At 36.5% G+C, this 27,025-nt stretch overlaps 1 protein-coding gene across 1 annotated transcript in view; it reads right to left on the bottom strand.

The window, feature by feature from the left end:
• The window catches only part of RYR2 (ryanodine receptor 2), a 329,037-nt gene that overhangs the window by 26,878 nt on the left and 275,134 nt on the right, over window positions 1–27,025 (bottom strand). Inside the window, exons 80-89 of the mRNA XM_083349904.1 lie at window positions 21,474–21,573; window positions 20,470–20,549; window positions 17,301–17,377; window positions 15,514–15,587; window positions 7,136–7,216; window positions 6,829–6,917; window positions 6,200–6,328; window positions 4,686–4,790; window positions 3,397–3,478; window positions 122–1,422 (exon numbers count right to left, since the gene is read on the bottom strand). Coding sequence (XP_083206030.1) covers window positions 122–1,422; window positions 3,397–3,478; window positions 4,686–4,790; window positions 6,200–6,328; window positions 6,829–6,917; window positions 7,136–7,216; window positions 15,514–15,587; window positions 17,301–17,377; window positions 20,470–20,549; window positions 21,474–21,573 — 2,118 coding nt within the window. The remainder of the gene's footprint in view (window positions 1–121; window positions 1,423–3,396; window positions 3,479–4,685; window positions 4,791–6,199; window positions 6,329–6,828; window positions 6,918–7,135; window positions 7,217–15,513; window positions 15,588–17,300; window positions 17,378–20,469; window positions 20,550–21,473; window positions 21,574–27,025) is intronic.

Raw genomic sequence — 27,025 nt, 5'->3', positions numbered from 1 at the left:
TTGTTTTTTAAATAGGGTTGACAAACATGAAATACTTATTTACCATTAATTAGAACAGCTTTTAAAAAAGAAAAAGAGAGCTAAACAAGATAGATACCGTAAATAAAAACAGTATTTGTACCTGTATTTTTTCTTGCACATCAGGTAAAGGGAGTAAAGAAGGACTGCTTAACAAATCGCTCAAGCCTGCATTTGGATTGTGTGGAATTAGTTTATATTGTCCTCCCTCCCGTTTTAAATCTAAGCCAAAAATATCTGAGAGGAGGTCACTGTCTTCTGACAGAGCTTTGAGATCAGTCAGGTCTTCTGCAGGCAAAGCAGCTTCGGTTGGCTTCCTTTCTACTTCTTCTCCATCACCACGGACTTCATCCTGAGTAGGGTCTGGCATATTAGCTAGAAGTTCAGCTACTTTAATTTTCTTGGCTCCTTCAACCAGGCTCCCTCCAAGCAGCAAGCTGTACATGATCTGAATGAAGCCTCTGAAGACACTCGATAAAAAATGCATGAAAACCATTAAAATGGTCCAGTAGGAAGAAAAGAAAGCCATGACCATGTCCTTCATGGTCATTTTTTTCATCTTCTTCATTTGCTTCTTTATACTTTTCACGCTTAACATTTTCATGAGAGTCATTATGTTATGCCTGAGGGCTATTAATGCTGACGTGATGGTCACTAGAGAGAAGAATCCTATTTGGGGGTCTTGCTCTTCCAGCTTATTTTCATTTTCTTCTTTATTCATAGACCGCTCGTTCAGATCTGATTCTGAGATCTGAGCTGCCAATTGCATTTCAAAGATGGTATCTTCACAAAAGTTAACAAAAAGTTCCATTTTTTCCTTTTCCCCTCCTTCGTTTACTACATCAAAAATAAACTGCCTCTTTGACTCTTTAACCTGAGGTTTCTCCCATTGCGTCCGACTTGATTCACTGATCTCAAAGTAAACTCGTTCAATGCGTTTTGCGCTGCCCATTATTTCTATGCGACCTAGAAAGGGCTGGAAGTAGTTTAGAACACTGTCTGCCAATTCAAGGAAAGTTTGCAGTCTTGTATCATGGGGCATGTGTTCTGACAAGTTTGTCAGCAAAACAGCAACGTTGAAGCCAATGTCTTTAGCTGGCTCATGAAACCGTTTCACAAATTCCTCATAGTCCAAAGTTTCATTCTCATCTGTTTCAGCACAGGAGAGCAGAAACTCAGTTTCCGATTGACTATAATGTTTGTGGCTCTCCATCGCTTTATGGAAATCTCTCTTGGAAATAATGCCCTTACCATCCGGATCATATTCTTTGAATGCATCGGAGAAAGTTAAATCCTTCAGTTTTAGAAACATGTCAAAAAACTTTAGAATCATTTCTACATTGTTGAACGATTCCACCAGCATGTCAACCATTTGCTTGCCGATTGTTCCGTTTACAACATTACCTGAATGTGGAAAGTGCGTCAATAATCTTATTAAGATGCTTTTTAAATTGTCTAAGTAAATCACAGAAACAATATTAACATTGAAATAATACTACAAATCTGAGGACAATAACACTGTATTTCTAAATAATATTTAGAAATATTTAGTTAATACCCGTGTTTCCCCGAAAATAAGACCAGGTCTTTTTTTTCTTTTTTCTTTTGCCTCCAAAAGAGGCACCAGGTCTTATTTTCAGAGGATGTCTTACTCACCTCCAGCACCGACACTCCTGCCCAGTGGGTCCACTTCTTCTGGGGCCAAAGGAGCAGCTTCATTCTGCAGCTGCATTCTGGCCTGCATTTTGCAGTCAGGCTTTTCCAGAAGGCCTATGCAGCCGAGTACCAAGTCCTTGACTGCAGAGGTCTTGCAGAACCGAGCTATGGATTGAATCCATAGCTCAGTTCTTGGCTGCACAGGCCTTCTGGAAAGGCCTATGACTGAGAAATTCAGGTTTGGTTGCGGAAGATGCTGCAGAAGAAGTGGGCTGGCAAGGAGACATCTGGCTGCAAGGTAAGTGGGTGCAGGGTGAATGGGGCAGATCCACACCCCTACCCCCTGCAACTTGATTTTTAAGTCTGTGTCTCGCCCCAAAACTAGGGCTTATTTTGGGGGGAGGCCTTACTTGCAGGGAAATACAGTATTTAGAATTGACCAAACTTGAAACAGCCTATGTTTTTATTTCAAGCTTAAAAGACAAAGTAATTTATACATTGCATTATATTTCAACTACAGATGCTCCCATTTCCCTGTTCTGAATTACAGAGCTCATGTCATGGCTGATGGGCTATCAGGAGCTGTTGGCGAGTGGAAGTGGTCAACAGCTGGTGGTCAGTAGAACCTGAATGCTGACAATCAGCTAAAGATGACCCATCTTCTTGTACAACCTTTGCTGTTATATCCTTATACAAACATATCCAGATGCACAGGAAAGGCAAAGGTTTATTATGTTCCTACCAGCTTACTCAACAACTGTTTAACAAATTGGAATTCCTTGTCTATGCTCATTATAATTTTGGTAGGTTGAGGGAGCACAGTTCAAAAGAAGGCAAGTGATTTGTGTGGACACTTATCCGTGTGTGCATGCTCATCAACTAAACTAGCCGGATCTAATTTTTTGGCTGATGCAGGGAATTACGCTTGGAGCAGAATGAAGGTTTGAAGGGTTGCATATCATACACAGATTAAAATTAGAGATAAGCTTTTAGGAATACAAGTATCGCTATTCTTTTATTCCAAGAAAAGCTTTTCCCTCTGAAACAAGGAAAACTTAATTTGATAACTCAAGATCAGCATTAGTAAAGGGCCTAAACTGTTAGCCCACTGGAGAATCAAAAGCATGGTAAATTAAATGGATCTAAAATTTCCGTTGGTACAATCCTGAGTACTTTACTTTATAATCTATCACCAGTGGAACAAACACTAGATATAGCCCAATTCCCTTCTGTCTATACTAAGGTTACAACAGTATGTACTGCAGATCTATCTAGCTTTACAGTACTAGGGATTGCCATGCTATTATTTTGCAAATAGATCTGTCTGCCAGAAATGTATTGTTTCACGCTATGTAACATCCTTCCCCACTCTTAATCTCTAGAAAGATTAGAATTTGTTTCTCACATTTTAATGTACCTCACTAAAATCAGAAAATGTTATCATTTTTTTAATTGATTATCAGAGCTGGAATTTTTCCACAGTAATTTATGCAAATTGGCAGGCTGCATATTCTCTTAGCCAACTTGCTGATATTAAACATGTGTTTACATTTCATTCATTGACACTACAGTAGGAAGGAAGGTGTGACCTCTTTCTTCTCTCTTGTGATCTTAATAAATGTGAACTTTTAAGATATATTTTGCACTGGGAAGAAACATCCCATAAGTGCAATTTGAAAAATAACTTAATAAATGTGTTTAAAATTATAATTTTAAAATTACCTTCCAACATAGACAGCAGCATGACCACCATATCTTTCTGAAGATCCATTAATTCTTTCAGTAATTCAATTTGACTAGAATCCTGTCAATATAAATATAAGATTCCCAGAAATCTTTTTTTTTTGGTGCAAGGAGACAAAATCTTATTCTTACATTGCCATAACTTATAAGAAAAGAAGAGGATAGAGATTTTCAGGTCCTTCAGGAATAATACATGTGAAATTATCTACATTAATTTCTTCAAAGATTCTGCATCTTGAATCACCCAGAGAACAACAATCCTTCTCAAAAAAAAAGAGACAAATATCAAAAAGTCTACCAGCTTTAACCCCAATAAAGCCTGTCTTTGCCACTTTCAGAATCCTTCCAGGGGTTCTATTTTTTATAGTTCTGCTGTTGTTTTCAAGACAGAGTAGTTTTTTCCCCCCCATTAGGTTATATATTTCTCCCACTAACATCTAACATCTAGCAACCTAGGAACTAAAGAGTAATTTCCTAACTGTGAGAACAATTAACCAATGGAATGGCTTGCCTTCAGAAGTTGTGGGTGCTCCAGCACAGGAGGCTTTTAAGAGACTGGGCAGCCACTTGTCTGGAATAGTATAGGGTCTCCTGCTTGTGCAAGGGGTTGGACTAGAAGGCCTTCAAAGTCACTTCCATCTCTGTTATTCTTTATTTCTGTTATCTTTTTAAGCGCTGTCCCTATTAGAAGCAAGTATTGAACTACTAGTTCTTCTCCTTTGGTATAAATCAAATTTCATTACAATACAATTCAGTTGCCCAATCTGTTTTAACAATCAGCTCCAAAAAGCTCCAGTACTAATTAATGGTGTTATAATATTAGGTAAAGGTTCCCCCGCACATGCGTGCTAGTTGTTTCCAACTCTAGGGGCTGGTGCTCATCTCCGTTTCAAATCCGAAGAGCCAGCGCTTGTCCGAAGACGTCTCCGTGGTCATGTGGCCAGCATGACTAGACGCCAAAGGCGCACGGAACGCTGTTACCTTCCCACCATAGTGTTCCCTATTTTTCTACTTGCATTTTTACATGCTTTTGAACTGCTAAGTTGGCAAAAGCTGGGATAAGTAACAGGCGCTCACTCTGTTACGCAGCACTCGGGATTCGACCCGCCAAACTGCCGACCTTCTAACTGACAAGCTCAGCATCCTAACCCACTGAGCCACCGTGTCCCTATGTTATAATATTACTGAGAGGCAATTAATAGAACAAACATTACATTTTCTTTAATAAAACAGGAGTAACCAATTGCATTAAAAAAATCATTCTGTACCTGAGAGAGCTTCATCTGCATGTGGGCAAAGACATGAAGAAAACCAACCACAGCATCCCAAAGCCTGCTGTGTGCAAGACTCTGTTGATTACCTGTACATGGGCCCTGAAAAAAAACACCACAACCTCAAAGAATAAAATGTATACATCAAAGCAGTCACTAGGAATCAGGTGGTATATCAACGCAATAAATTGTTATTGTGAATATGAATATAAAGTAAATTTATCTACTGCCAGTGAACTATTAGTACAAAGTAGCAATCCAGTCAAATAATAGTTATACAACATTTACATAAAAATTGTTTTTCACTGATTATGTATTTCTAAATTTAAAACAAGGTCCTACGGATATTCTGTTAAAGTCAGCCTTTCCAATCACCTCAACAGGAATGGCAACTTCATATTGGCATTTACCCAACCAAATAAAAGGCCATTATATTATACAGTTGGGTTCATTTAGATGTGTCTATTTATATCTAGAGTCAGAAATAAGCACTACACTAAAGCAAACCTGTTTAATTTGTGCGAGGGAGAAAGTATCATATTCAAAATTTGGTTGAGGATTATACTTGAATCATAATAAAAATTTCTGCAATCATTTTATTAATGATTTCAGTCAAATCAAATCAATAATTTATTACGGTCAAAGACCAGCATAAAATGATCTAAGAGTTCCAAATAAAATATCACTGGTTTTAAATTTCGTATTTCCCAAAATCGCTAAATTTTAAAGAATATCATGAAACCCACAGCAAGACAGGAATATACAGTGTAAATATTAATAAAATATAAGGTCACAATCCTCTTTCATTTTTGAAGATTTGAACAACAAGGGGACAAATTGGTTTTGTCCTTACTCTACTTGTCATGTAAATATAGACACTATAATTAGTTTTAGATCTTTGGTAGTCGAAACCATCTACCAGGAATGGAACTCTATATAATTAAATTCGATAGAGCTCAATGGCTTAAGAATTCAGTATTAATTTTAATGACTGTGTGTACCTGATCAGTCCCAATAAGAATGAAAGCAGTTGTAGTCTGCTTCCTGGTCGACTAATGCGTAAAACCACAGGAATACACAGTGCAAAAGGTCACCCCTCTAGGATGGTAGACATGGAATGTTAGTATGAGAGACTGACATGATAAAAAATCACTTTCTACTCTGAGAACCTAACCAAGGAAGGTATATACTACTTAATAATTGGAAGAAATTCTAGCAGATAGATAATTCACTTAAGTTACTTAATTACCACTCTTAAGCAATTTCAATGAGTCATCTGTCTGGTAGAATTACTTCAAACTGTTAAGTAGTATACACCTTTGGTGCATTTTAATTAGAGACTATTTTCATATTGCTCAGTATGTGGAAATTAAGAGGTGACCATCTGCATACCAGAGCCTGCTCCCCTTCATTTGTTGATAAACATGTTATTCCCAATTTATTTATTAGATTCTTTTAGAGGTCCATGCGTCAGAGGGTTGTGAAGTAGCATGGAAAAGTAATTTATTTACCTGAATATATTCTGTCAAAGTATTGAAGACTTGCTTTGCAACTTGAATAGCTTTAGAGAAATTACGTTGTCCTTGTTCATCAATAACTTCCTTTCCAGAATAATACCAATAGAAATCACTAATTGATTCCTAAAAATGGAAGAAGAAAAGGATAAAGCATATGGCCTCACTATTCATTCAAAAATGTGCATCTGGCAAATAAGTTAATCATGAAGAAATTATTCATAAATTCTCCAAAACTGTGAGACAGATTAATATTACAAATAAATGGTTTCTCATTTTTTCTACTTTTACATTTTTTGATCCAATTTCAGAAATAAATCTAACAAAAAATTTAAAGCATGTTTATGTACAGTTTTCCTGATATGTACATTCTTGCTTTGTAGAGGCACGCTCACTCAGAAAACTTAGAAAAATATGGATGCTTATATATTGTATAACTGTTCTCCAGTTCCCATAGGTTTGAGGATTACTGATTAGATTAGATTACTTTGAAATGTGAAACTGAATAAATTTATCTGGGTTAGTTAAAGGCTTCAAAACCTACTAATTAACACCCACACATTTATTTTGATTATTGCAAAAATAACATAAATATTAATGAAACCTTACAGTGAGTGATATTTTACCTGAACTCTCAATAAATAATCCACAGTGGATATGATAATGTTGACAGTTGTATTATTACCAGTCTGAGTTCTCAGGTAATTTTGAAAACCTTGGAGAATAAAATGAGATGGAGTTAACATTTGTTCCAATCTCGAATTCCTGAAAATTATCTATATCATAACATGCTTCCTTGTATATATTTAACTTTTTCAATATATTAATTATACCTACCAAACATTATTTGGTTTGCAAAATTAAGCTTACTTTGTTATTTTGGTATTTTAGAGCACTGGATGGAATAGGAGGAGGAGGAGGAGGAGAACAAACCTGAATTATGACCTTCACAGAGCAACTGAAGGAACCGGAAGAGGTCACAGGTAAATTCATCATCCTGCATCACCTTTTCTCCTGTGGAAAAGTCAATACCAATAAGTATCATGGCAAGATGCCAAGTAACTTTAGAACATCACATGTAGCCCTTGTTACTTTAAAAATGTAGATATATTTACATCTTGTAACATTTTCTCAGAATCAGTTCCATAGTATCCTTATTCGCAAATAGGAATGTTCATTCATTATGAGAAAAAAAGTAAAATTTAAAAACGCATCTACCAAAAATGTAGCAGCATGGGCTTGGCAACATTTTAGAAATGATCTCTCATTTGAATTTTGAATTTGTGAACATGTAATGTTTAGATGCAGGTAAAATGGATTACTTAAATAAGGATGTAATCTATTGATAGATACTAGAATAAGCAGGAGCTATTGTACTAAACTAAATTAAGCTTGCTGAAAATTTGCTTAGTTCTAAAATGCTTATTAAGGAGAAAGTTACTGAAGCCAGTGAAATAAAATGATATATCTTTAATATTAAGTTCCTATTCATGAAAATTAAGAATGTAACTTAATACTGAATTCTTTAGGATTGCCTGTTTCTCTATTTTGAAAAAGATAAGAGTGCTCATAGCCATTCATGCCTTAAGTCATCTCCTGAATGGGTTACTGCAACCAATTCTACATGAAGCTGTCATTGAAGAGTATTTAGAAACTTCAGCTGTTATAAAATATGGTAACACAAGCAATTATGTTTTTTGTTCAGCATGTGTGACACTTCTACTCCACGAGCTCCAGTGGCTACCATTATGTTTCTCTGCACAATTCAAGGTGGAGAGAAGACCTTTAAAGGCCTTCATGGCTTGGGACTGGGTTATGTAAGGACAATACAGTGTCTCTCCAATGGTGTCTACCTGTCTTGTTAGATCTGTAGAAGAGGCATGCAGCCTTTTTTGCCATAGCATCCATCCTCTGGAATATCAGTATCCCAGAAATTAAACTTGCTAGGCATTGAAAACTGAGCTTTGTCATTGAGCCTGGAGCCCTGACAGCATGAGTGAGGATATGCCATGGCTTGCTTGAACATCTATGAGTTTTCTCAACTACTATTTTTATGTTATTTTTCTTGTTCTATTATTTAGTCTTTTCTAATTAAAGAATAAAAAGAACAAAAATAACATTAAAAAAATAGGCTCTCTTTAACTAAGTGATATGGTGGCCTACTGGTGAAGACGTTCACCTCCACTCGGAAGGTTGAGAGTCCAATTCTAGGCAGCAGCAGATGTTTCTTTTGTAGGATGCAAAGAAAAAAATATCTACTGCCAACTCCACATGGCATCAGGAAGGTCATCTATAAACTATAAACTATCTGGCCAGTAAACGCTCAGCTCCGTCCAGTCACTCCATCTCTACCCCAAATTAAGGGATTACAGTGTTATAAAAAAGAGAGTTTTTAATTGTTTTATTGTAAGCTGTTCAGAGTTATTAAATAAGATAGGGGGCCTATATAGTTACTAAATAAACAAATAAATAAACAGGTTGGCCTGTGTACAGAAAACATACTCTTGTGTATTGTGTGGTGTGCAACAGTAATGGCTATATATTCAGAAGAAGTCTGAATATATAGGCTTAAGTAAAAATAAGTAAAGTAAAAGCTTCTTAACACATTGCAGTTTAGTTAAAATATTGCCAGTGCTCATGCTACTGTTCAATGGAATTATTACACATACAGATGTTTGTTTCTGTCATGGACTATTTGAGATGGGAATTTTTTTTAAAGTAATGTGTGGTACAAAAAAAGGAATGGGTGGTAGGTGTAGTTCTTGAAAGTGCTTAAATGGCAGTTTATTAACTATCTCTCCTTCCTAAGGCAGAAGAAATTCTCTGGAAATATTTCTAACCATTTCTTTTGTTAGCAGATTTTGGTCACAGAATATTTGGATTTAATGCATATACTAAATGCCACTCCATACTAATCATGGTCTTCTATACTGCTAATTATTTTTTCCAAGTTGCTTCTTCTTACTTTTGTTTTAAACACTTATAATTATAAATAATTAAAAACTGTTAATCATATGCACATTTCATAATATACATAATGAGGGGAGAATATCATTTGTGAACAAAAAAGGTGTTTACAATGTTGCCCACATGCCAATCAAGTAATTTATGATATTCCAGAAATGCCCTAGAGAATGGAACATATTTCTGAAATGTCTCAGGTGTAAATAAAATCTAAGAAGACTTAGAATTTGTCCCTCTGTCTTTTGTTCACTTCAGTGTCTGCACTGTTGTTCTATTTCATTTGTGCTTATTACAAAGAACATTTAAGAACGGGCAAGTAAAATTATTTCATTCCATGTGCAAATCTGATTAGCATGGGTTATACAGTCATAGCTGGCTCTGTTGCTACTGTAAATGCATTTTAAATTGCAGAAACATATTTTCCAGGAACAGCCTGCAGCCTTCAGTACCTTTACTGTAAGACTATTTCTGAAAAAATTACCAACAAATATATTCTATCAGTCAATTTGTCTTTATTTTAGTGTTTTCCCAATAGCAGCTAGATCAGAATGTGTCATATTCTTGACAGTAACCTCACACATTCTTAAACAGTGCATAATGCTGTGGGAATCCACTATCAATAATTGAGTGGTGGCAGAATATTTCTTACATGGCATGTCCTTGGGATATCATTGATGCTCTGGGTCTATGCCACTTTTTCAAGGAATGGGAGACACTAACAATAGAAAGCAATATTATGAGTCAAACTGGCTCTTTCCAGTTTAGGCTGAAATAACAATAAAAAAATATATCCACTTGAACTCAGTGGAATATGTACCCTATTTCATCTTAGTCAATATATTTCTTGTATTAATTATATATATAATGGATTAAAATTATGAGTCATTTCAAATTATTTTAACATTTAAAGCTTTATCTTTGGTATCTTTGTGACAAACATCAATATAATCCAGATTATGTAAAACAAAGAAACAAAACATCAGAAAAATAACTTTTAAACTGAAAGGAGAGGGGGGGAAATGCACTTTCAAGCTTATCACGGTCTATGGAAACATTATTTAAATTGTAAGGAGGAAATGAAAATGTAAGAAATTAATGTAAATCGATTTACACCTTTGGTTTTGAACCTTTTTCCATTAATAACCATAACAAATAAAACATAACACATAAAAACGCAACATTTAATACATCACAAAAACAAATCAGATACATATCTGGTAAAGATCTGTCAATGTTTTACCAGTGGGGGGTCCAGCATTAAGAACATGAAGCTTGGCCACAGTGAGTGAGGATCAGAATAAAGAGATTGTTGGTACAGTGAACAATAAAAAAGACACAACCTATGATCAATCTTGAACCAGTTAACAGGCCAATATTTAAGATTGTTTGAAATACCTATTTTATCATCTAGAAGGAAAAAAATCCATAGTTTTAAACAAACAAGGTATAACCTCTTCCCAAAACCAGTAAGATATATTCTATTCCATTGCTTAAGTGTTTAAAATATCTCTCAACTTTAAAAAGGTAACAATAACATACTATCTAGAATCTTCATAGTTTCCATTTTAAGAAAATGTTTAGTGCATGTTGCAATAACCAATGGTTTACCTGCTGGTAATTATTATTATTATTGATAGGCCACCTTTCAGATACTACCAGGGTAGTTTACAAAAAATGTCAACTATTAATGCTAGAAATAATAATTAGGGGAAAAATAAATATTTCCTTCTCTCTCTCTCTATCTGTCTCCACTTCAACAATCATTGCCATGGAACAATTGAAGATAATGACCCTGTCTGAGGGAAGAAGCAGTTCAATGGACTACATTGATCTTCATATCCTTTACTTCTTTGCCTTCCAGTTTATTATTACTGGAGCCCATTAATCGGTGCTTTCCAAACCTGGGTAAATTACCCCAAATTGGGTACAAGTAGGTGGTTTGGTTTGGTTTGGTTTTTGAGTGAAAAACACACAAACTGAGTGCCAAATCATTAGAGGAACATTTAAATACACTTAAAGTATTTTATCTACATTGGGTAAAATGGACTTTCTGACAACGGTTTTGGATAATGAAGGAAATTGCTTAGAAAGCACTACCATAATTATCAACCAATACATGTGATAATATGCTGTGCTATAAGCGGCATTCCTGTTTATGCATCCCATACCCTCTTTCCAACGTTAAAGCATTTAAAGCAATAAGGAAAACTATTCATGCAAAAACATTATGTATGTAAAAATTATACTTATTAGTTAAAAATCTTGTGTGTGTGGATCTGCCTATGTGTATATGTACACAGTCACATCCATTCAAAGTATTGACTCCTGGCCACTTCTTGACTAGTACCTGCAGGTTTTTTGGCAGGATTTCCTACCTTCCTAGGGCTGAGAGACAATGACTGGCCTAATGTCATCCAGCTGGCTTCAAGTTTAAAGTGGGAGCAGAATTCACAGTCTTCTAGCTCCTTCTGTGATGCTTTAACCATACAGCAAATTGGCTCTCCGTTTATAGTAACTCTATTTAAATAATGTCATTCTTGTATTTTACAATAGTTCACAGTTTATAGTAATATTATTATCATTGATAGTTGAAAAATAGATGAGAATTATGCATTTTTAATTTCATAGGCTATTTATTTTATAGACAGTTGACTGGAGAATTTTGAAGTTTAAATAACACTTCAAATTTAATGGATTTTTTTTCAACCAGTCAAATGTAGCATTATAATGAACTCTCTAATTAAAATCAATGAAATTTCAAAGGCTTTATCTTTATCTGCAGAGTGCTCAGTTGTGGGTAGGGCTTAGCTTTGCTACTGAAACTTGTTTTACCTAAATGGAGATGATTTTATAAGAACAAGGAATGATTGAGTTATATATAGAAGTTTCCCTTACAGAACAGATTCTCACACACTTACTTTTTACCTCTCTTATTAATTACAGACTAGGAACCATGTCAGGTCTACTAGAATTTACCTCTAGTGAAAGAATTTATGATTTGAGATTAGGACTCAGTGAAACATATTAACACCAAGAAATGTTGAAAAAGAGTTTCATCAATACAGTTAAAACTGGCTATCATGCATTAATTATGTTAAATGTTTATAGTGAAAATATAACTTTATCACAAAACATCCCCTCTCTCCCCCACCACCAAAGACAAGTCTGGATCCTCCACTGATTTCCTATGTTTGCACAAACTAATGCAGCCATAAAGCCACATTAAATACACGACAGAAATGCTACAGGAAGACCACAGCACATGGTGGATTTTAATGTCATATGCACACATTTTATTTACAACCAACCATCACAAATACTTGGCCCACTAAGAAAATAACACCACCAAATGAAGCAGAAAAAAAAGAGTAAAATCAAAAAGCTTGCTGCTCTTACATCTAGTGTGCCAGATACTGTGCATATCCTGAGAAAGGGAGGAAAAAACAAAGATGTGGGGAAAGTTGGCATACAAATGGAACTTCGAAGAATACAACCATGATCATAATAAAAGTAATAATCCTACTTTGATATTCTAAAAATAAAAACAAACTGCATGCTGCATGGTGTTCAGGAGCTGTACAGTGCTGACACGAAGCTTACAACAGGAAAAAAGAAAGTCAATTGATGTGTAATAATTACCACGCTCATGAGTGATGACTGAGGTAGGGGAGGACAGGACATTGATTTCAAAGAAAAGAAAATGGGAAAAAAGAAAAAAGTGAGAACTTGTTTCAGAGTTTAAAAAATATATTTAGCATTGTTTCCGATAACTTAATTCTCCATGAATCAAATCAAAAGTCCAATTTACGTAAATACATAAAAATGTAAAGAGAGAATAAAAATATTTTGATATCAGAATAATAGTTGAACAGAGGAACAAAGGAAAAAAGAGAAAGATGCATGTTGTATTCTTTTATAATATATGCCTGTTTCCAAAGGAAAATAAACTTCTTCAATGAAAATCTTACTATGAACAGCTGTAGAAAAATATATGCGAATGAAAAATACATTTCCATTCTTGAAAACAATTTTTGATAATCAACCAAACGAAGCAAATCAATGGATAACCGGAATACCAAAATTTACTTATAACAGCTATCTTCCAATCAGAAGATTAAAAAGAAATAAAAATGTTAAAATAAATACTGGAATAATTAAGGACAAAAATACACAGAATCAATAACTTAGTATTTTAAAAAGCTTTAAAAGTTTGTCTTCCTTTAACTTGATGAAAACACTAAGCTAATCAAAATAAGTTGGAAATGATTGCAGTGAAATTGCTAAAATATATTAACTTGCCTAGCAGAATAGTAAACAGTTAGGTTTTTCCCCTTATTTTGAAGAATAAACATGAAAGGATTTGCTAAAGTATATAATAGAAGAAATTATCATTGTGAATGAATAGAAAGAACAGAGGTTTTAATGCTATAAGCTGCCCAGATGGGCAGCAAATAAATTTAATAAACAAACAAACAAACAACTAGTCACAGAGAAAATACACAAATGATTCTAGATGGAAGCAAAAGATTTAAAGAATAAAATAATAACAGTGGAAAAGCTGATCAAAAGATAGAAAAGATGAACTGGTTCAAAATCAAAAGTTCTGATACTTTTTCTTTTTTTAAAAAAAAATCAAGAATAAAGAATTGGTGGTCCTCCAGATGTTGCTGAACCTATTTCTACTAGCCCATGAAATGAGGTTAAGGAATTCCAAGACTGCTGTCCTGCTACATCTGGAATGCCACCAGTTCTCTGTTTTAAACAACAGAAATTCAAAAACAGCATTTAAATCACTTTAAAGCACAAATGTTTCATAGAAAATTCATCTTTTTGTGATATATAATTTTATTTCAGAATTGAATATATATACTGTATGTCACAAGTTTTGCATTGATTAATCTCAGAGAGATATATTAATTATAAACAGGTTATACTTTATAGACTTAGACTTATTGTATGGCATTCAGAGTCTTTGTGGAGTGAACTTAACAAATCCATAAATAAATAGGATTCGAAATTTCAGCCAACAAAGTGTGCATAATTTGTTATGGCTGTCCTGCCTATCGAGGAGATTACCTGGGAGGAAGTCAATTCATTTACAATCATTGTCTCATATGTGCCACACACTAGCAAGATTTAATATTCTGCCACCTATGCTAGTAGAAGAGGGATACTCCTGTCCGAGAGAGATTATTTTCTTGCCAGTTGGGGGATATGAAATTTGCTTTGACTTACTGTGCTGCTCATTTTATACTTCAAGGTGCTCAGACTTAATCACCTTCTGTTGTTAAACTAGCCGGATTAATCTGGTATAGGGAAAACTCATTTTACTTTGGCCAACGTGTCTGCAGAAGTGGCCAATTTCTTTGGAAGGCTAACAAGTTGTCTAAGATTTTTATGAAAGTTGTTTTTTTTTTAAATTCTTTTAAGTTTTTATTCTGTCCGTGATATTTCTTATTGTGGACTAGTTGTTCTGTTGACAGCTGGCCTATAATCTATTATAATTTAATACACTACTAAAATTTTGGGTTTGTAACCTTTAAATGAACGAAACAATGCATCATAGGGCAACAATTTTTGTACTAAGTTACCTCAAATGTGCTAATTTACAGAATGAATACAAAATCCAGGATCCATGCCTGCCATGGGATTGAAATTTGGCATGTTTATGCTCGCTTCAATGCTGCTATGCTGCCACCCAAAGATTCAACACTGGTCCCACCCTAGCACTCCAGAAACTGGATATATCAGTCCCACCATTGGCTACCATAGAGTGGTTAGCCACAGTCAAGCCAGCAGGAAATTGGAAATCTGTCCACTGCTTTTTTGCCCTTGGTCATTCTGTTTATGTTTAGATGAGGAAATATCTCTAAAATGATGACCAATGATGTCTTGTTTATATAGTACTAAATATTCATGTCTGTAATGTTTAACTGGGCAAAATGCTGCATTATAGGGCAAAACCTTTTCAACCAAGGTAACTAAATTGGGCAAACATAATGTGTCCAAATCTGGGACCTATAACATAAAATATCATGGAGCATTCTATGACATAATGCAAAATGCCATAAAATATTTCCTGAGATCAACTTCTGATGTTTGACTGTGCTATACAGTATGAGCCACTTTCAAGGCAGATATGTCTCTGAATAAAACTCTGAATTTTTAAGAACTTTTCAGGTATATTAGAGGATACTGAATAATCTGGTAAGGAAATGTCTCGGTAATAATGACCCAGCAAGTCATGGGTTGTGTAGTCACAAATAAAGATAAACTGGTTATAATTATTTTTATTTAGTGACTTTAAAGGGGCCAGTCACAAAACCTTTTGGTAAAGAAAACTATACCTGATCCTTCTTCTGTTACCATTCCAAGGCCTTCTGCTTTATTCTGACGTTCAAAAGCATTTAGGTCAAGAACACTATAATGAAACATACATAAATCACAAATATTCAATTTTTGCTGGAAATTGTAAGCAAGACATTTCTGTGCATTTACACTTTATGTAACTGAGTTCATACCAGTAAAGTGTGAATGCATTTCACTGTATAACAGAAACATTTATTTGGCTCAGCAAAGAGGAGTCACATCATTCTTTCTTTTTCCTAAAGGTAAAGACAGGAACTTTACCATTAAGAAAATATTTAAGATTCAAACCTTCATAGGTCATGCTTAAAGTAAACAAAATCTTCTTTGGAAATGGTCTTTTTCTGACACTGTACAAGGAGGACCTTTTTAAATATAGAATTAGTTCTAATAAGCAAATCGGAGGCTCATCTGCATTTCCTACCTTCACAACACACACTGGACCCTTTGTAGGATTCAATAGGCAAATTGCCCAGTCTTTTTTAGGATAAAGAATACAAGTCATAATGGTGTTCCACTCTCTATAAAAGGATTCCCTGTGGATTTTACTCCACTAATCATTGCCGACTATAGAGGTGGGTGCTCATCTCTGTTTCAAGGCCACTGAGCCAGCGCTGTCTGAAAACATTTCCATGGTCATGTGGCCAGCATGACATCACTGAGTACTGTTACCTTCCCACCAAAGTGGCACCTATTTATCTACTTGCATTTGCATGCTTTTGAACTGCTAGGTTGGCAGGAGCCGGGGCAAGGATGGGAGCTCACCCCATCATGTGGTGCTGGGGTCTCGAACCTGGGCTGCCAGCTTTCCAGCCAACAAGCCCAGCATCTTAACCACTGAGCCACCGCACTGACCCTCTATAAGTAAACACATAAAAGGGCAGCTTCAATTGTACAGTTATAACTACCCATGTGATGTGCCACTGAGCACAAAATATAATAGTCTAACTGCAATATCATAGCAATAAACTAGCTAGACACAATTATAAAAAATATCTTCTCTAACAATGGGAATATACATCTATTATTGAATGTATTACTGATTGATGGGTTTGTTAATTGTTGACTGTTGTTTTTGTAAGTCATATTTTTCAAATTTGGAAGTTATCTAATTTTTTAAAATAAATAAATACATTTAGAGAAAATTTAGTGAGAAATCTCTATGTCCCCATCCCAATCTTTGGACTGCTTAGCATAGAAATTAAAGAAATGAGTGTGCTACAGGACATTAAAGTAATAAATAGTTTACAATTACATATGCATTGAAGAGAAGTGTTTCTGAAAAGTTGAAAAGAAAAAAATATCTTTCAACCTACACTGCATTGGGGGAATTTCCCCTCAGCCAATATTTTGGCATCTATATTCCAACACTAATTCCACCCATCAGAATATTACATCCTACAAAATAAGACAAGCCTGTGTTTTAAAAAAATCAATGAAGCATATTGATATTCAGTAATTTTGAAAGTCATTGGGCATATTACTCTTTGTTCAACTCTTTGTACTGTAGCTTGTTCACTTTTTTTTGCTTTACTTTTCAAACTAATAGAAGGATTCAAACCTATTAGGCATTCAAACCTACTCAATGTAAGACAACAAACCCAGGAAAATCAAAGTCTGTATTGAAATATTTATTCAATTGTTTGCTTATTCATTCATTCCATTATTCATTATAAAGCTTTCTATGCTTTTCCATTCCTTACTTGCTCTGGGCAACTCATGATAATATATAATATAGGATTTGAAAATGTACTATTTTTTCTCTTACCTGCAAGACTGCATAAGACCAGCAAGGCTTTGAAAGAAGCCTACATCTTTTTTGTCCTTGAGATAGTCAAGCATTTTCTAGAATAAAACATTTGGTATAAATACAGATACAAAGTAGATCATTTTTTTTTTGCTTCTTGACATAACATCCTAAAAATTTAATCCACAGTTGTAGACAGTAATATTGCCAGTTCTTAAGGAGGCAAGTAAGAGGATCTAGGTCAGACATGTCAAACACAAGGCCCGGGGGCCAGATGCGGCCCGCGAAGTGGTTTCATGTGGCCCGCGAAGCCATCCTGGAAACAGTAAGGGAACGGCCCCTGCTGTCTTGGCCCCAGCCCAGGCTGGCCAGGAGCCAATGTACAATTTCGTGGTGGTCATCTATGCTGAAATACATTCAGTCTTAGCTCCACAAGGCCATCTGGAAACAGTGAGGGACTGGCCCGTGCCGTGTCGGCACTGCCCCCTGGGAGGTATCACCCTTTGTGAGGAATGAAGAAATGCACCATCGCCTGGAAGTAGCCAGCGTATGGCCCTGTCTACTTTGGGCAGGCTAGGGGTTGGGCAGCGTTGTGCTTCTCTTCAGATTCATGCCACCCAGCTCAGCCTCTCGGCACTGTGTAGAAAGCGCCCCGCTACCTGCCAAAACCGGGCAGGCTAGGGGCTAGGCAGCATTGACTAGGTAACATTGACTCTAACGCTGCTCATGGCATCCCCTCCCATAGAGCCCACCAAGCCGGATATGTGAAGTAGGCGAGGGCCATGTGCTGGCCATTTCCAGGCAATGGTGCATTTCTTCATTCCTCATGGATGACACTTCCCCAGCTGTGTTTCTTGCCTGTTTTTCTCCCTCCCCCATCTCAAATATTTTCCCACCACTCTGTTCTTTCGAAGGAAGGAAGGAGAGGGAAGGTCTGAGGGAAGTCCTACCTTAGTCCTGCCCAGCTGCCCTTTCACCATCCCCTTGACCCCTCCTCCTGGCCTATGCTGGGGGGTCTCCCTATTGCTAAGGAAACTTTGGATACAAAGCCAGGTCTCCTCACATGGAGAGGGAATGGGCCTCCCTCTTGATTTTGCCCTCGTACCCATTATGAGCAACCTGGCTAAGGAGAGCAAGCACAGCAGCAGCAGCCTTGAGGAGCAGGTAAATGCAGGTGGGCACCCCCTTGGGGAAGTGGGGCTGGGCTTATGCCGTGGGTGCTTGAGGGCTGGGCTAGGCATTTGACCTCCATGCCACCGTCCAGCCCCCCCAATGGCCTGAGAGGAACAGTGAGACTCCTCCGGTGGACCATGCCTTGGCACTTCCCTGGTCCCATCTCCTTCTGCCAGAGGCCCTCAGATCTGTCCCACTCCTGCCCAGGCCCCCATAGGCACCCTTGACACAAATGATGATGAGCTGACCATGCCCACCCAGTAGGCCATACGCACTCCAGCCACACCCACCCAGTAGGCCATGCCCACCCTGGCCACACCCACCCAGCCCCCCGAGGGTAACCACAATGCTGATGTGGCCCTCAATGAAATTGAGTTTGACACCCTTAGGTCTCTCTCTACATCAGGGGTGTCAAACTGCCAGCCCATGGGCTAGATGCATCATGAGGAAACCACGCCCACCCCATTGCCAGCAATAGGAAAAAAGTTCTGATATGTCACATGGTGTCACGTGACATCGCGAGTTTGACATGTCTGCTCTACATCCTTTCTGATTTCTCCTTCAATTTTCCTAATGCTAATGCCGCAATTGCTTCTTGCTACCTTCTTCACCTTCTTTCCCCCTAACCCTGGCATTAATTTTGATTGTTTAAAGTTAGATGCAAATTGGTTCAATCAGATTGAAAGCCTTGTGCCCTTACATGTTTGTATCCATGGGCAAACTTTGATTGACTTGTGATCAACAACCTCAACAGGCTGGCAAGTGTAGCACTTTTACAGGTAGCAGCAGTAATAACAGTGATGCCCTGAGGTCATTTAATAATCCACAATGCAATAACTACCATTGTAATGACAATAGAAGCATACAATTCAATATAAAAAACACAGTATAATCTCAGCAAAACAATATTAAAAAACTGAAACTAAGGATTTAAGAAAGGCTGAGCACCAAAGAATTGAGGCCTTTGAACTATGGTGCTGGAGAAGACTCCTGCGAGTCCCTTGGACTGCAAGGCGATCAAACTGGTCAGTCCTAGAAGAGATCAACTCTGACTGCTCTTTAGAAGGCCAGATCCTGAAGTTGAAACTCAAATACTTTGGCCACCTAATGAGAAGGAAGGACTCACTGGAGAAGAGCCTAATGCTGGGAAAGATTGAGGGCAATAGAAGAAGGGGATGACAGAGAATGAGGTGGCTGGATAGAGTCACTGAAGCAGTAGGTGTGAGCTTAAATGGACTCCAGAAGATGGTAGAGGACAGGAAGGCCTGGAGGAATGTTGTCCATGGAGTTGTGAGGAGCAGACATGACTTCATAACTAACAACACCAAGGACTTAAGGCTTTTAAAAGAAAAGTGTAGACTCCAAGATTAAAGTAAAAAGGCATCTGGCAAAAAAAAATGGTGCCAGATAGAATTTTCTGGAGATGGTATTCCAGACTTACAGCATCATAACCGGAAAGGACATTTTCTGATCAATATCTATTTTAGCATAAAGGAAGACAAGAAATCTTTTAAAAAGCTAATATTCTGATTCCTTAGAAAGAGGCCAGCCACTATTGAGTTAATCAACTTCAGTCATCAGCAAAATATGCATTATATCAGGGGTGTCAAACTCAATTTCATTGAGGGCCGCATCAGCATTGCGGTTGCCCTCAGGGGGCCGGGTGGGTATGGCCAGGGTGGGCGTCGCCTACTGGGTGGGCGTGGCTAGAGTACGTATGGCCTACTGGGTGGGCGTGGCCAGCTCTACATCGTTCGCATCAAAGGTGCCTATGGGGGCCTGGGGAGGAGTGGGACAGATCTGAGGGTCTCTGGCAGAAGGAGGGTCTCTGGGCCAGGGCCAAGGCAGTTTGGGCCATTCCCTCACTGTTTCCAGGATGGCTTCGCGGGCCACATGAAACCACTTTGTGGGCCGGATCCGGCCCCCGGGCCTTGTGTTTGACATGTCTGCCTTATATAGATCCAAAAATCCTTGTCACTGAAAGGAAGTAATTCACTTTAAATGTCAGAAAAGTTACCTGCTGAACAGTTGAATTTCCTCCATTCAAGACAGCAATCCCAAGTTTGAGGGTGGCTGCAACCATTGGTCCCATTTCACCTGCAAAGCAAATATTTTATTTACACATATGTATGCATATGCATATATACATATACAGTACATATACAGCTACTTTCTCTCTTATAAAACAATCCCAACGTTTAAAATATGTGCATTTGAGTGTATATATATCTATATGTATGTATGTATGTAAGGGACGAGGTGGCTCAGTGGGTTAGGACGCTGAGCTTGTCGATCAGAAGATCGGCAGTTTGGCAGGTCGAATCCTGAGTGCCGCGTAGCAGAGTGAGCGCCTGTTACTCGGCCCAGCTTCTGCCAACCTAGCAGTTCGAAAGCACATAAAAATGCAAGTAGAAAAATAGGGACCACTATGGTGGGAAGGTAACAGCGTTCCGTGCGCCTTTGGTGTCTAGTCATGCTGGCCACACGGAGACGTCCTCGGACAAACGCTGGCTCTTCGGCTTTGAAATGGAGATGAGCACCGGCCCCTAGAGTTGGAAACAACTAGCACGCATGTGCGGGGGAACCTATACCTTTTTATATGTATGTATATTACAAATAGCTTTCTAAATTTTTCTTTCAGTATCCTCTGTTTCATCCATCAGATACGAATTTAAAAAATCTATTTTCCAACTTAGTATTTTCTGTTCAATCTGTCCAACCATGCATGCATGCAGATAAGGAGCTCTGGACTGAATCATTAGGGTCAAACTAGTGCTAGCATTAATTTCAATAATTCCAGCAGTGTGTTCATTTTATGCTTATGAGCAGCAACTGAGTAAATATTTCAGCAGCCCAAGTACTATACACAATATCTATCATCTATCTCTTTCTCACTTTGTTGCAGTCCTAACATAACTGTCTTTCCATAACCGTTTTATGTACATTTCAGTGAAATTCTCCACTGGGAAATGTTACATCAGCAGAAAAGTCCTTGGGAGAAAATAAATAAGGTTAACTTACCTTTGCTGGCACTAATTGTCTGGAGGACCATTTCTGCAGCCCCCCGATCATGGAGTCTTGCTTGCTGGTACAGGAGCTTTTGCTTTTCCATTTCTTTTTCCTGAATAAAAATCCCAACCATTTAAGTTGAGGAGTTTTCCTAACATCTTTGCTATATAATTTTCCATACCAGAGGGCTCTATGGCAACTTAAAATTGAAAACAATAGACATGGTGGTATAATATCAATCATCATTTTTATCATACATCTGACAAAATAGGTTTTAGAGTAGATTTTTCAGTGTAGACTTTAATCAACACAGAATTTATGGTTTATATATATTCTTTTTCTCAAAAGCCTGCGTGCTATTTGGGGATGACCTGTTCATATTATCTGAAGGAGAATATTCAGGAAACTTTGTGGCCCAGCACATGTTGCTGAATTACAACTTGCAAAACCTCAGCCATCATGATCAGAAGTGACAGATTAAAAGTGTTGCAGTTCAGCAAAGCAACATGCTATGATATAACATAGGAATTGCTTAATATAGCCAGCTCATGATTCTTAAACAACAAACTTTATGACTGAAAAATTCCATCAGCACCTATTTAATAAAATACAGATTTATACAACATGTAAAGGTCAGATTGTGTAACTTTCACATTTTATATTTCATTTTTATATTTTGTAATTCTAACTAAAAATTAGCTAGTAAACAATGACTGCTTAAAATATTTTAGATTACTATGCAGAATTCCAATAAATTGCTATGCTAAATATCAAGATATAATTGATTCTAGCTGACCCTTAACTTTAGTATAATAGTCTACTGCGAGAAAAATTAAAATTATAATAAAAGTTGCATAGAGCCCCATAAGACCAAAACAAATCTAAGTCAACTGTATGACACTCCTCAAGAAATATCAAATCTGAAAAAATAGTGGCCAAATTATGTACAAACTGAAACAGTTGCATAGGCATATGGTGCCATAAAAATTCTATCTAATGTAGTGTTCCTTAAATTTGGCAATTTTAAGATATGTGGACTTCAACTCCCAGAATCTTCCAGCCAGGGCTAGCTGGAGAATTTTGGAAGTTGAAGTCCCCACATCTTAAAGTTGCCAAGTTTGAGATACGCTGATCTAATGTAAAGAACTCATACAAGTATGTAGAAGAGATTTAATTAACGAGGACTTGTGGCTATCCGTCACTGAAAACCTAAACACGAAGGACAAGAAAGGATTGTTTTTAGTGAATGAGAGGAAGCCCCTAATCTAACAAACAGAAGTTCCTATATTCATTTATCTATGAATAATTTAATTAAATTAATCAGTTAAATAGTTTTATTCCAAATAAATATGTAGGTGACTAGGTCGCAAATCAATCACATTTTTATCCAGAAACTTATTCTGAAGCATAAATAGTTTTTTAATCAGAATGTAAGATCAAAATGCATTATGTATTTTCACTCCTCAAGCTACTATTGAGGATAGCTATGTCTGAGCATTATTGTATGTTTTAAAAGTAACAAAAAGTAGATAGGAACAAAGCATTGATGCTGATTTTCTGCCATGATTACCGGTATTCAAAAATTTTGTTGTCTTGTTTAAATCTCTTTCTGTAAAATATTTTTGTAAGGAAGCACGTCAAAACATAACTAAAACATCATTTCAATGAAGTTGCAATGTTACTTCAACGGTATTAAAAGATCTTCATGCATTTCATCTTTTTAGAGCCCAAAAAACTATTTTCTTTCCATGTAATTGAAAATTTCACTTATCTATGGGGATTTTTTTTTAAAGCCTTAGCTTTAAATCTTTCTCTTTTTAGTTGAAGTGAATAGAACTGAAGAAATGATGAAATTGGAAAAAAATTAAGCATCTAAGACAGAGACCATTCCCTTCTGGTGATTTATAGTTTATTGAGTATCACTCTCCCATAGTTGTGCTAGAATACATCATTTCATAAAGATACTATAAATCATTACAGAAGAAATACAGGGTGCTATGATTAATTCAAAGGAAGGGGGAAGGGGGGAGCTGGATGGGGGAGAGGGCAGGAGAAGGAAGGGAAGGGCATTATTTTGATCTAATCCAAGCCAGTGCTTCATTTGTGGGGAGAAACTCTGATCTAGAAAATTCTCTGAATGCATTAAGAGAGTAGCTATCTTAACAACTGCTCCCTGCAACCCTGTGGCTAGCCTATCATTTGGGATAGCTTATCAGGAACATGGGGAGATGAAAAGAAAAAGGAGCCATATGCAAAAAAAATACCTCTCTCTTTACATGAATGGGAGGCCTTAAGGAGCAGAATTGCATATTTAGTGTGGATCTACCCTGAATAATCTTGCTGATAAATATAAGATGTAAGGCAATAAATAAATAATATAAATATCTATATGCTGCATCTTACAGAGCACAATCTCCAATGGTCTATAATATGAGAAACATACACAAACACATACCAACACAAATACATAGGCACACACAGAGGAGAAAGGTCAGACTGGAAACACAGAAATATATTGACAAAGGTGATATATGCAAGTGTATATACTTTCCGGTATTTCTTCTGCTGCAAGTCTTACCACATTAGACTTAACATTTCTTATAATCGAAATTCAATTGTGAAACAATATACAAATTATATCTAGATAAACGGGTAGTTTTATAATGACTCAACAGTTATGACCACTTATTCCACAAAGGTGTGGAGTGTCACATTCAGTGCTTGGCATTTCAACCAATAAATGCTGACTAAGGCAAAAACGAACTTAGGTATCACAAAAAGTGCCAGGATAATCTGGCTGAAATGATTATTCTGCATCTTGACTTTGCTGATAAGAGGTGGCTAACAACTGCTCCATAGAGGCTACAAACTACTATGGCTGGTTTTGATTGAGGAGTTCTGAGGATCAATAAAGGTAGAGCCAAAAATACCACAATACTCGGTACAAGCCATAAATCTACGAAATAGAGGGCAAAGCAGAAAGTATATCCCAAGCGGGTTCAATCACTAGTCTCTAATCATGCACAGACACACAAACAGACACAGACACACATTAGAACTTTGCAGTGCTTTGGATTAATTCTTCAATAATTCTGATTTTAGTCAATAATTGTTACTGTACACACAGCTGATACAATATTCTTTATACATCCCAAGAATACAAGGTTTATTTTTAAAAACTATACTGTTTAAGATTAACTTATTTGCCTCTAGAGTTTGGAGAGAGCTCATTTTAAACATACAAAGGAAAATGTGGACTAAAATCTTATCAGAATGTCAGCTTGTACTATAGATGTAGGATGTCATACTTGCATTTGTGTTAATTTTACAGTTACATTTATAAATGTAGTGTGATGCATATGGATTTTATAGTCACTTTTATGTAATTTTAATTTTTTGTTTTAGCCTAAATGTCATTTTAATTGTGACCAGATCACACACCATTGGGGAGAAACTGTTATTAATGTTTTTTCTTTGTGTGCTCTGTAGAGCAAAGGTAACAGCTACAAGACCTTAAACCAGCTTGGCTACACTCAAGCTTCCACATATGCCAAAACATCTTTGGGAATTCAAACTTGAGGTATTGCACAATATAAGGAAGGGCAGACAGTGAGGCAGAGGAGAAAGAAAGAACATGGTTAAGATGAAGTGAAGTGCGATAAAGAAAATTTAAATTCTAGTTCATGACTTTGTTGCTAATGAGAGCAATGAAATAAGAAGGAATGAGTAAGCAATAAAGCCGGGTTTTGGTATACTATGTATTGAATACATGATATATTACTGGGAATAATGTTCATTTCAAATGGGAGGATGGCATGTTATGTCCCCTCAGATGCTCCAAAATGTCAGATTTCATTATATGAACAAAAACATAAAAGTACACAAAACAATATGGAAATGAGAGATGAAAGACATATTCAGAGATTAATAAAGTACAGTTTCTTAACAGTATTTTTTTTACTGTGATCATCTCCTCCTTGGAAGTCCTGCTGCAGGAGGCTGATGGTGAAGATATTCCTAGAAGGGATGAGCCAAGACTGTATGTCAAGAATATGAACACTCTGATTGGGAACCAGAGGAACTATGGAATGAAATCAAAGAATTTGTTAAGGATGAATATGAAAAGAAAAAAAATCAAAGACCAAGGAACAGAAGAAAGAATACTGGATCTTGCCAAGAAGAGAATAGAAACAGAAGTGAAGAAAGATGAAGATCTTAGGAAGGAATTTAACAAAGGATTTCAGAGTGCTGTTAGAATAGACAAGAAGCAATATTATAACAATATCTGTAAAAACATAGATAGAAACAGACATGGAAAAACAAGGAAAATCTTTCTGAGCTCTGATCTCGGAAAGAGATACCAACCTCAGACTGATATGCAAAAAGAGATTAATACATACTAATTGCTTCAAGTAACATCAAATAAAGATCAAAGGAGTATACTGAAATTCTGTAGGACAGAGAAGTCAATATCTAAGATACCTTAAGATACTCCCTACTTACCTCTAATATTAAAAGATGAAGATAGATAGATTAGGTCATTAACAAGAGGAAAGACCACAGGAATTGATGGAATATACAGTATATAGAACTCTGCCAAGCAACACTATACAGTAGCCAACAGATTGGAACAGGTCAATCTACCAACATAAAACAGATTTAACAAATCATTGTACAATATTCTTAATTTCAGAGCTAGCAAAATAATGCTTAATATCATCCAAAACAAATTACAGACCTACTTGGAAAGGGAGGTGACAGGTGCTCAAGTTGGCTTTAGAAAAGACCAAGGAAGAAAAGACATTATTACTGGTTTACACTGGATAATTGAGAAAGCCAAAGAATACTGATAAAAAAGTCAGGATGTGTTCATTGATATGCAAGGCTTTTCACTGTGTTGATTATATTAAGCTGCGGAATGTGCTTAGAATGTACATGGAAAAATGGGGAAAAAAAGAAAATTTAAAATTTAGAGAAGTTAAATGTCAATAACCAGCATGCTGAAGTACTATTCAGATTACTGAAAAGCAAATGAACTGCAAGCTGTATTAATTAAAGTAAAAAATGGAACTAAAATTAAATATAAAGAAGACCAGACTAATGACAAAAAGTACAGGAGCCAGAACTAGAACTTAAGACGTAGTAATGATGATATTGAAGTGGTGGATAGTTTCTGCCATTAGGAATAATTAGGATTAATTAGCAACAGTAAATGAACCAGCGGTCAAGAAATATGCTATAGATCTGCACTTAACAGAGCAATCATAGAGGCTTTGAAAGTGGTATTCTGAAGACAGGATGTATCAAAGATCAAACTCATGTAGGCATTCTATGGAGGGAAAGTTGTACTTTGAAGAAGCAAAACAGAAAGAGTATTAATGGTCTTGAACTTTGTTGGAGAAGGGAATACCATGAGAATAACATGGACAGCCAAGAAAACAAACCAATGAGCACTGAAGAAAGCAACCCAGAGTTCTTATGTCAGACACAAATGACCATACTAAAGCTATCATACTTTAGAGTTTTAGACACATTATGCCAAGCTTTAGCTCTCTGAAGATATC

Source organism: Vipera ursinii (genome assembly GCF_947247035.1).
Source record: "Vipera ursinii genome assembly, chromosome: 1".
NCBI lineage: Eukaryota > Metazoa > Chordata > Lepidosauria > Squamata > Viperidae > Vipera > Vipera ursinii.
This window is presented reverse-complemented; position numbering and strand designations above follow the sequence as displayed.